The sequence below is a fragment of the Plasmodium brasilianum genome, chromosome 12 (assembly GCF_023973825.1).
Source record: "Plasmodium brasilianum strain Bolivian I chromosome 12, whole genome shotgun sequence".
In the NCBI taxonomy this organism is placed as follows: Eukaryota; Apicomplexa; class Aconoidasida; order Haemosporida; family Plasmodiidae; genus Plasmodium; species Plasmodium brasilianum.
The window spans coordinates 2,800,193-2,812,555 of NC_090125.1; the positions used below are offsets into that span (position 1 = coordinate 2,800,193).

A 12,363-nucleotide genomic window follows, 5' to 3' on the forward strand; every position below is an offset into this window, starting at 1 on the left:
TACATAAGTAAAAAAAAAATATGAATTTTTATAAAATTCTTGAATTTTTTACACGTTTTGAGCTGTGTATATTTTTTTTGTTAAACAAATTTTATTGAAAATAATTATCCTTCAAAAGATTTAAACTGTTTATTATGGATACATTTAAATGCCTATTCAAAAAAAAAAAAAAAATTGTAAATTTTTATATAATGCTCAAAGTGTAAATATTAGTCAACAAACTTTAAATCATTTGTTTCTTTTTTTTTTTTGTTTTTTTTTTTTTTTTTTCCAACAGTCAATTATTTTATATTAAAATGCAGGAATTAACATGTAGCTATTTCGTATAGCTGTTATTTAACGCACAGAAAAGTTCGTAAATAATTTATTATACAGAACTGTTTTATAAATATTTACTTTTTTTTTTTTTTTTTTTTTTTATGTATTACAAAGTAATAAAGATACTTTTGAAAGTGAAACTAACTGAATTTTTTAAATTTACGCTATTACAAAAATGGTACATATATAGGTGTATATACATAAGCACATAATATATAAATGTATTTTACGTGCTATCTTTAACATAGATATGTAAATGTATGTTTATACATATATATATATTCTTAATAGCTCATTGCTCAAATGTTACAGAGAATAAAGGTATTGAAATAGTATTTTGAAAAAAACATTATACAGAAAAACGTAGTGAAGTAAGATAATATATTTTAAATTACATTTTTTCTTTTTTTTTTACCAAATATACATCAACAGGAATGTTTTAATGTATGTATGTGTATTTATATATATATATATATATATATATATATATATATATATATATGTAAATATAGCTAAGTGCATTTTATGTTCATACGTGTGTTCATATATTTACGTATGGGACATATACATATATATGCACATTAAGTACAAATATATTCATATAGTTATTATATAACCACATTTTAAAACAACACAAAAACGAAGAGCTGTTTGTACAGTTATATTTCATTATCGGTTGAAATATTTAAATTAATTTTTTCTTCACAGCATCTGCATTAGATAATATTTCAATTTTATATTTTTTATTGTATCCCCATAAATATTATTATCATATGAATATAAAATAGACAACTTTTTCATTATTTTAATTTGCTATATCAACTAATTTGTATTATTGTATTTTACTTATTAATATGTATATATATACATAAATTTCTGTTAAAAATAAAATTTACTATAATATATTCTTTAACATAAATAATCTTAGAAACAATAATCCACCTTTTTAAAGTAATATATTTTCGATTTTCAGCCCCCCCCCCTTTATTTATGAGATACAATTGTTAAAAAAATATTATTGTTTTTCCTTATTTAAATATTTTTTTTTTATATTGTTTTTTTATTTTTTTTTTTTGCATTAAAATTAAATATATAATATGTTATTCCTTTTTCTTTTTTTCTTTTGAGTACAAACTGTTTTTTGCATACATATATATTATTTTATTCCAATTATTTAGTTATCTTTACAATTCGAACTTTAAAAAAATCACATGCTATTATATATATATATTATAAAATGAAAACTAAAAAAAAAATATTTATCAGAACTGAAAAAAAATCAGCATACAAAAATTCTGATGATAAGAAAATTATATTCAGAGAAATGATAGATGACATTTCATATATATTACGAGGTAACTAAAAAAAAATTTTTTAAATTAAAAAATCAATTTTTTTTCATTAATTTTTTTTGTATATTTATTAAAAATATATGTATATATAAATATATATTATTTATATGCGAGGTAATATATATCATATATAAATATCTCTATATATAATTATACATTTGAATTTGTTTATATATACATAAAAATATATATAAATATTAAAATATATATAAAATAACGCGAACCGAGGCCACTTATTTTGTAATATTTTTTTTAATAAAATAATAATCAATATATAACCAATATTTCTACAATATTAATCTATATCTATTATACATATATATATATATAATTTATATAAATATATTAGATTGATTCTTTTTTTTTAGTTTTATTATATAGAACAAAATGTTTTTGAAAAATTCATTTTTTTTTATAATAAATTTATAGTATATGAGGCAGTTTTACTTTTTTAATATATTGATTATTATTAATAGAGCATTTTAGAATTGTTATAACATATATAGTAAGATTATAAAATTTTTTCTTAATAAAATGATTTAGTAGTTATTGAGTAAATGTAATGACATTAGTAACATATTAAAAAGATTATCATTGTAAAACATTATTTTTAAAGTTATAATTTTTAATAAGAGGAATTGTCCACGATTTCATTTGTACATAAATCTTGTATGAGTGAAATTTTATTCAATATATTATATCCTGTTTCGTATATATTTTTTTTTAATAAAAAATAAGTAATATATATATATACTTTTAATCATATATAGTTTATGCTTTTTTGACGCAAAAAAGGCATTTCCATAATTTTAATACATGTTACATATGTACATCGATATATATATATGCCCAAATATGCATGCATGTATAATATACATATATGTATCAAAGAGCACAGTTTAATAAACATATATATATTATATGTTGTTGAATGTTAAAAACATCTTTTATGTGATATTTTTAAATTTAGAGAATTAGGAAATTTGTATATTTATATATATTTTGTATATATTTGTATATATATATTACATGATAATAATGTACGTATGATTTCCACAACCAACGACACTACGTTATTATGTAATCCTTTTTTTCCTGTCAATCAATAGATAAAGAAACAAAAACGAAGAAAAATGACGATCAAGAAGATGCCCTATTATTAAATATCAAGAAGAGTAGTAACACAAGTTCTATTAAATTGAAGAATAGTAAAATGATTTTAAAAAATGAAGTTAATAATAATAATGGAAAATCTAATTCGAAAGTTGCAGTTGTTCATAGTAGTGTCAATGATGAAGAATATCTTGAAAGTGAAACAAAAGATTATGAGGTTAATGTAAATGAATTTAGAGAAGATAGGAGAAGGAAAAGGAATAGAAGTTTATGTAGTACCGACACAAACGATAATAATGGTAACGGTAATAGTAATAGTAATAGTAATAGTAATAGTACAAGTACTAGTTTATTTAATAGCAATGTGAATTCTTCTAACTCTACCGAATTAGGGAACAATAGAGAATTAAAGGATATTATTGAAAATATTGTAGAAAAAGATAATTACGATAAATCGAATGTAAATGTTTTGGATAGCAGTAGTAGTATTGTTAAAACGAAAAATGTAGAGAGTGAGTTAAATGAGGAAAAGGATACTATTAATACGATTAAAGAAATGATAGATAATGGGAATAATATAGAAATTAAAAATAATGAGGAAGAGAAAAAAAAATTTATAAATGATAATAGTACTTTTATTAGAAAAAGGAAAAGTAGAAGAGGACAGAGTTTGAATTACGAACCAGTTACTTCTATTAGAAGAACAACAAGAAAATGCGCTAGAAGTTATAGAGATAATATGTTTTTTCAAGAGGAAAATATAGAACACAATGAAGAAAGTAATGAAATAATAATATCGAATGGTGAGGTGAAGGTATTGGAAAAACAGAAGAATTTATCGCGTGAAATAGAATTAAACAGTTCTGATGATAATATTTGTAATGAAAAGGAATTAGGTGAACCTAGTACTAAATTGAATATAACGAATGTTGAAGGTGTTGAAGGAGATTACACTGGAAAGAATGTTTTAAATGGAAAGGATAATTTATGTAGAAAAGGTTATAATATAAATAGTGAAAAATCATCCCATTATTTTTGCAATGTTCTAGGAAATGATGTTCTAGTCGATACTTCGGAAAAACCCTTAAATAATCATAACAAAGATATAGATAAATCTAGTGAAAGTAACATAGATAATAGTATTTTAAAAAGTAATGATAATCTTGATTACTCTATGTTGAATAATTCAGAACAGAAGAAAGAAGTTGCTCTTGAAGATATAACAGTTGTTGGTCATAAGAAGGTAACACATGGCCATAATAAAGGTAAAAAATACAATGTTAGAAAAAAATTAAAAGGAAATAGTACTGTAGTTGCAGTGAATGCTGATATATTAGAGAATAATACTATTTTGAATAGCAGTAAAGATAGTAATGTTACTATCAATGAGGAAAATAAAGAAGATAATTTAATTAGGCAAACGCATGAGAGAAAAACAGTTGTTCCCCATGTAGAAGTGAGAAGGAGAGGAAGAAAAAAGAAAACAAATAAAATATTAAATTATGTGATAAATTTAAATACAAAGCAAAAAATTAGTGAAAATAAGAATATAACAAGCATTTGTACAGACGAAAACAGAGGAAGAAAAGATGATGTATATAGGACGAATAGCATAGCATTTGATTTAGATAGTCAGAACACAGAGCTACCACAAGCGTTACAAAATACGCATGAAAATTTGACTTTTGAGGGTAACTTAAAAGTTGATAATAATAATAGTAGTAGTAGTATTAATAAAACTAATATACATAATAAAAGAAGGAAATTGAGGGATGAACAAATTAAAGATGATTATGAATATAATAATACGAACTCTGATTGCTTATTAAGAAGTAATATTGTAAGAAGGAGGAAATACAAAAGAGGAAAAAGTAGAAATAGAAATCGAAGTAGAAGTGGAAATAAAAGTAAAAGAGATTGTGAGGTGAATAGAAGCTCGTTAATGGACATGTCATTTAACGCTTCAAGTTGCAAAGGAAGTAGTACCGTTTTGGAGAACGTAGATAAATGTAATAATGATGTAAGTGGTAGATACTGTAGTAGTAATAATAATAATAACAATAATGGTACGCATAGAAATAATAGTGTTAGTCATAATAATCGTGATAGTGACAGTACTAGTAGTACTAGAAGACTGTTTCCGAATGAAACTTTTCAAATTAAAGAGGAGTTTCTGAATAATGTAAACAGTCTTAATACAGTATTTAACTTTAATGAAGAATTTGTTAGATTTTTACAAAGAGTAAGTCAATTTGAAGACATAGATTATGATACTATGTTATCGTTTTTAAATGAAATTCAAATTAAGTTGACCAACACGATTAAACAAGAATTCTCTAATGAGTGTTTTGATTCTCATAATATAGAAAAAACAGTGTATACGATGAGACATGTAGTAGATATCATAAATAATAACAATGAAATTTTAAATAAATTAAATCAATTAGAATATAAGTTTTATTATGACTATTTAAGAAATAGATCGGCTGAAGGAGTTACCAATAATTTTTGTGGGGGCACAGAAAATAATATAGCAATAAATATTTCTCGTATTCCAAGGAATATTAATAATGAATGTTGTGCTAAGATACAAAGAAATAATGAAGATTCTCCAATTAATATAGAGGAGGATAATACAGAACATAACAAAATAGATGATGAAGAGGCAAGGAAATTAAATGAACTTTTACATTGTACAAATAATAAAGAAACAGATGATGCATACATAATTCCAAATTGTACAAATGTAAGAACAGATGTATATTTCATGAATTATAATGATGAAAATGATTGTTATCGTTTAAACGAAGCACAAATGTTAAATTTAAGCAATACTTGTGATATTTTAAATAATGTTAAGATTGAAGATATGTATGTTGATGAGAATGATGAACGAACAAACAATGAAAGTAATGTGTTATTTTCATCAGAAGAAATACGTTCACAACCTCTTCAGAAAGGCGGTGATGAACACTATGAAAGAAGAAGTTTAAATAAAAGTACAGATTATGATGATAGGGATGAGGATATTGAGAAAGATGTCGATGATGATGATAATAATGAAGATGTATGTTTAGAGAGTAGGAAAATAACGAACTGGAATGAAAGGGAAGCAGAGGAGGAAGCTGCAAATAGAATTCGCGATGACGAAGAATATAATGAAATTGCAAGGAAAATAAATGATCTTCAAAAAGAGTTAAATACGAATAGAAGAAATTTTCAAAATGAGCATGCACATAAATTGATCTATCAGAACAATGTTGATTTTGTATGTGATGAATTAAATAGACTTATTAAACAAACATTAAAAAGTGAAGATTTATATTATTCCAATTTTTCCAAAGGAAGATACAGAAATGTGACCCATAGAAGTTTATATAGAAACTATATTTCAAGCAAATTATATAGAAGTAATAGTAACTATATGGATATATGTAAAGAGGAGAACATGATAGGAGCACCAGGAGGAGTAGGAGTAGCTATTAGGAACTCAGGATATTGCAGGAATAAGGACGAAATACATAATAGTAATGTAAATATAGAGGACAAGGTAGATGAAAATGCAAAAGAAAATGAAAAAACGCTTATGGACAATTATGCTAATTACTTTAGAAGGTTAAACGATATTAATAGTAGTACTAGTAAGAGTAAAGAAAAAGAGCCATGGGATAACAGTATGTTCAGTAGAAATTCAACATTAGACAATGCATTAAATTATTCATGTTATTCCAGTGATAATAAAAATAATTCTTATTGTAGTACCAGAATGTTACGAAAGAATGAATATAGAAATAAGTACAACATTGATCCTAATGTAGTACAAAATTCGATAATAATAGAAGACAAGACAAATATGAATTATACGAATACAGAGGTTAGCAGCAACACAGGGGAATTTAATTATTCTTCGAATGAACAAAAATCAAGTAGGAACTTCAAAAATAGTACCATTCTGAACAATAATATCACGAAAGATCATTTAAATAGTGTTGACGTTTGCTCGAGAGATGAAGGTACTCTTATAAAAGGTAACACCGTGAAGAATATGAATGATAATTTAAATGATAGTTTGCATAATGGTAGTGTCAATATTAGAAGTGTGAACGTTGATAGTGTGAAGATTAATATAAAGGAAGAAAAAAATGATGGAAAGGAAATAAACAGAGAAGTTAAAGGAGAAAATGAAGTAGATAAGGATAAAAGGAATGATGATAATAATAATAATAATAATAATGAAAGAAGCAATAGCAGTAGTAGTAATGGAGTGAAGAAAAATAATAGTCAAGAGGATAATAAAGAATCTAGCATGTCAAATGTGAATTTCTTTTTTACAAGAAATATAGAAAGTAGTGAACAGGAAACGCACGATAATTGCGAGAAAAGGGGTAATATTAGTAATAATAATAGTAATAATAGTTGCAGTAATAGCATTGGTAATGATGAAAATACAACAAATGTCTTATATACAAACTTGGAAGCAAATAATAAGAATGACAATGAAAAGATTAGTTATAAGGAAATGAAAAATATCAATGTAATGAAGAAAGTGATGAATATCCACGAGAACACTCATAGAATATTAGAAGTTACAGGTGAAGATATTAATACATTAAATAGAAAATACAATGAAACAATAATATTTGACGATTTAAGTAGAGCAGAAAACGAGGAGCTTAAAAATTGCTGTACATTAAGAAATGATTCTTTGGATATTTCGGATCTTAGCATACAAAAAGAAGAGAATGAGCATTATTTGAGTAATGAAAAAGACCAGGACAAAAATAGTAGGAGCATGCAGTATGTGTTAATAGATGCTAAGAACAATTTAAATGATACATATAATCAAAATTCTAATTCTAATCGTGCTGTAAATTGTAAGGAGGATAAAGAATGTGAAATAACTATAGATAGTCTATTAAAAGAAACATTTCGTTTGAAGGATGACAAGCTTATGAGTTTAAAAACAAATACAACGCAAAAAGAGATTTTAGATTGTTTAAGAATGGTATCTAATATTAAAAAAGTATTTTTTGATGAATGCACAAAAATGATAAATGATCAGATTTTTGCATTAGAAAAAAATTTCAGGATACCTAACTGTTCCTTATCAATACTGAAAAACTCATTTGGTTATAATGAGGACATATGAAGTGGTATCCCCCTTTTCTTTTATTAATAAAAGAAGTGATAATCGACCATTTAGTGTATTTCGTATTTTTTTATAGTAACAAAAATAATTAAATGAATAAAAAATAAATAAACATATTTGCTTATTTTTTAATTTTGCTTATATATCATTTTTTTTTTTTTAAAAATACTTTTTTTTAGTTTATGTAGAATTCTATTTTTCAAACTTTTTTAAATTTTTAACCAAGTTTTAGTTTTTTTATGTTAAAACTGTTATATATTATACATTATGTTTTAGTTACATGTATTTTAATTTTTAACCTTACACATCCTAACGAAGGAATTTTTAAATATATAACATTCATACGTGCCATATATTTATATATACATTTTTTATTCCGTTCATATACAATGGACGGTTATGCGTTGCTTTCTAAAACAATTTAACATTTAAGAAAATATATATTAAAATTGCTTCAACATTTGGAATTTTATTTTCTCGATCTTGTACATTGCACAGAATAAATGCGCCTTTTTGTGCCGATGTGTCATTCTAGTTACGCATATATTTTTACTAGCTGTAATATGGTTAGTAGTTTTTAGTTTTTTTTAATATTAATGCGCTCTGCAAAATGCACATATATATTATATATATATAATTTGAAGAAAATAAAAAATAAAGAAAATACAAATATTTATAAAAAATATATTTGTTTGTCGTAGAATATAAATAGCACGCACGAAATGCTAATAAGGACAAACGAGTGAACAATAGCATCTTCATGTACATTGCGCGCGCACTAATGCACAACTGCCATAAAAAACTTGCATAAAAGTTGGAATATTTATTAATCTTTTGAAGTTATTATAAACATGTTAGGCAGCGTTATATACATATCTTTCCGCTTTAAATTTTTTAGTTTTTTTTCCATTTACATATAATGCTTTTCTCTTCCCTACGAAATATACGCTCATAATATTTACAAAAACATTGAAAAAATATGGAACATTTGTGCGTTAAAAATTTGTTATATTACCTTAATAAAAATGCTTCAATAGGTTTATAGTTTATTCATATACATATAAAATATTATATAACACGATGAAGTATAAAATATAAAAGGTAGTAAAATTTAGTAAAAAATATAAGATAATGAAATAAAATATGCGAACTCGCTAATATAAAAAGAACTTCTAAATATTTGTTCTTTATACAGAAATAAATAACAAAATACGTTTTACGCACATGTCAATATTGGCCTCATTTTTACTCAAGCATACATAAAATAAGGCACTGATACCTAAGTGTTTGAATATATATATATATATATATATACATATGTGTACATGTTTGTGCGGACACTTCCTCTATTTTTACATAGGATTTTACTGTTCCTTCAAAAAATAATTTTTTTTTTTTTTTTTTTTCAGTTTAACATAAGACTAAAGTTAGATATGCTCGTAAATAATGATATTAATAAAATGCCTTGGCGTTTTACAACTTATCTAGGTAGTTGTCTAGCTGTGGCATTTCCACTTTAATACCTTTTCTTTCTCTAATATTCATAATAATTTTATGTGAATTTTTATTTGAATCAAAAGGATCATCATAAAGAACTGACCAGTGATCAAAGACACACTGAGGAAAGGCTTGACCAGATGTAGCAGCACGTAAAGCTGATGTGAATCCAAATGATTCTGCAACAGGTAAATGAGCTTGAATTTTTAATAATGGTGTTCCTAATTTTTGATCTTCTGAAATAACAATACCTCTTCTTTTGTTTAGAACACTATAAACACCACTAACTACATCTTGGGGGCAACTAATGTCAACAAGATATATAGGTTCAACAAGTCTTGGATGAGCAGTTAATTCACATGCATATATACACTTTTTACATGCAGGCATAATTTGTCCAGCACCTCTATGAATAGCATCAGCATGCATATGAACATCTAACATTCTATATTCACACCCTCTCATATTTTCTTCACATAAAACTCCTTCTTTTGATGCCCATTGAAAAGCTGCTACACAATGAACTTTAATTTCATTCATATATTGAATACCACTAGTGTTATCTGTTAATAAATTGGGACCTATAGTTTCTGGACCAAAAGCCCATATTTTTAAAGCTAAGTTTTTGTCCCATTGAAAATTACTATGTAAGTAATTTGCTCTTGTCTTAGGGTCATCTTTATCTGATACTTTACCTTTATCAATATCTTCTGGTAATCCTTCAGCCAATGGAAAAGCTTTCATAAATAAACGATTGTGTTTATTTGGTGATTTTCCTAAACAAGTAATTGTAGACTCTTCAGTTACGGTTTCTCTATATGAAACAACCGGGTCAGAAACAATAAAATCGATTTGTGCATATTCGTCTTTTAAATCTTTTAAACAAATTTCTATATGTAATTCACCACAACCTGAAATAATATGTTCTCCTGATTCGTCTGTAGTACATAAAACTAAAGGATCTGATTTGGCTAATTTCTTAAGTCCATCAACTAATTTTGGTAGTTGTTTACTATCTTTTGGTTTCACAGCAACACGTACAACAGGAGAGACACTATATTTCATATCTGCAATATTGTGTGCTTCTTTAAAAGTAGTAATAGTACCTGATTTCACTATATACTGATCAACACCTACTAAACAACAAGTATTACCGCAAGGTACATCTTGAACTTGTTCGGTATATCTACCCATCATTAAAACAGTTCGTTGAATGTTCTTTTCATATAAATCCGTTTTTTCTCCTGGAACGTAATGGGGACCTTGTATTCTTACCTTCTGTCCTGTGGCAACTGTACCTGAGAACACACGACCAAATGCATAAAATCTTCCCTTATCAGATGTTGGTACCATCTTAGAAATATACATCATCAATGGACCATTTGGATCACAATTACGTATAGCATTAGCAACTTCATCATCCATGGGACCTTCATATAAATTTTCTACACGATATTTTTGCGCATCAGCTGGTGAAGGTAAATGCGTAACAATCATTTCTAATAAAGTATCTCCTGCTGGTAACCATAATTGCATAGCTTTCTTTAATAACTGTTTTCCTGTTAATAATTTATCATCCCCTTTTAATTCTACTCCAATGTTCGTTAACATTTTTGAATATTTTTCCTTATCATCATTCATAATGGACTGACACAGATTTAAAATTGGTTCCATAATGAATTGACAAAATCCTCTTTTATATCCTTCTTGCTGATTTTTGGACCATTTTTTCGTTTTTGCATCATAAAAACTGTTACCCCATAAACGTTGCATCATTTTGCTTTTTTCGATACCAAATTTCTTTGCATATATTCTTGAAAAGGTCTCTAAAGTAAAAGCCCATCCTTGTAAACCTGAACCAAAAGAAACTGTTCCTTTTTCAGGATATACTTGAATATCTCCCATTAATTTGTCTGTGTATGTAGAAATAATAACATTTACACTTTCAATTGTTCTTGCGAATGTTTGATAAATATCTTCAACCTCCATCTGCAATTCTAATAAAGCTCTATCCACCTTATTAACATGTAATACTGGTTTAATTCTCTCTCCTAATGCTTGATACAAAACCGTTTCTGTTTGTACACATACACCTTCGATGGTATCGACAACAACTAAAGCACCGTCTGTAACTCTTAAAGCTGCTGTAACTTCAGATGAAAAATCTACATGTCCTGGTGAATCAATTAAGTTGATAAGAAATGGCTTCTTTCCATCTCCATCTTCTAAATCGTGCTCAAAATACATAGATATACCTGTGGACTTAATTGTAATACACCTTTCTTGTTCATCTTGTCTTGTATCTGTAAAACGAGCATCTCCTGCATGTTTGCTAGATATAATACCAGCTTTGGAAACTAAGGAATCTGTTAATGTTGATTTTCCATGATCCACATGTGCTATAACAGACATGTTCCTGATTTGTTTTGTTTTTTCCATGATTTCACGGACCTGATCTACTGTGAAGTTCACCATTTTGTTCTACCTTTCTTTTTAATAAAAAAAAAAAAATAGTTGCACGTTTTTGGAATTTTTGTGTATTCCTTAATTTCTTTGCAAATGCAAAACGGGGAAATGATACACGAATATGTGTATGTATATATATATATATATTACTCAAATTTCATATACTATATATATGCACCTACTACTTATTTATGTGAATGTTTTGTAAAGAGTTTGTATCATAAATATATTTTGCGCAAAAAGTATACACGTACAACAATATACATAAAATATTCCTTTTTTATGTATATATATTGATAAATTATAAAACAAGAACATAAAATTATATCATAAAGCAGTTTATGATACACCATAGTATATATTTATATTTTTTATAAAAGATTCACTATTTTGTTTGGTTTGTTAACAATTTTACAAATTGTTTATTATTCTACATTTTTTTTTTTTTTTTGAAGAGAATATATAAAA

At 25.8% G+C, this 12,363-nt stretch overlaps 2 protein-coding genes across 2 annotated transcripts; one reads left to right on the plus strand and one right to left on the minus strand.

Moving 5' to 3' along the window:
* Positions 1-1,555: 1,555 nt before the first annotated feature.
* On the plus strand, positions 1,556-7,932 carry MKS88_004572 (uncharacterized protein; the record flags this gene model as incomplete). The annotated part of the gene is made up of 2 exons (XM_067217758.1): positions 1,556-1,673; positions 2,780-7,932. 2 exons carry the CDS (start codon positions 1,556-1,558, stop codon positions 7,930-7,932), a joined length of 5,271 nt encoding a protein of 1,756 aa, XP_067072155.1.
* Positions 7,933-9,405: 1,473 nt separating this feature from the next.
* On the minus strand, positions 9,406-11,904 carry MKS88_004573 (elongation factor 2; the record flags this gene model as incomplete). Its single annotated transcript, XM_067217760.1, has 1 exon — positions 9,406-11,904. The coding sequence occupies one exon, from the start codon at positions 11,902-11,904 to the stop codon at positions 9,406-9,408; it is 2,499 nt and encodes an 832-aa protein (XP_067072156.1).
* Between the last annotated feature and the right edge of the window lie 459 nt (positions 11,905-12,363).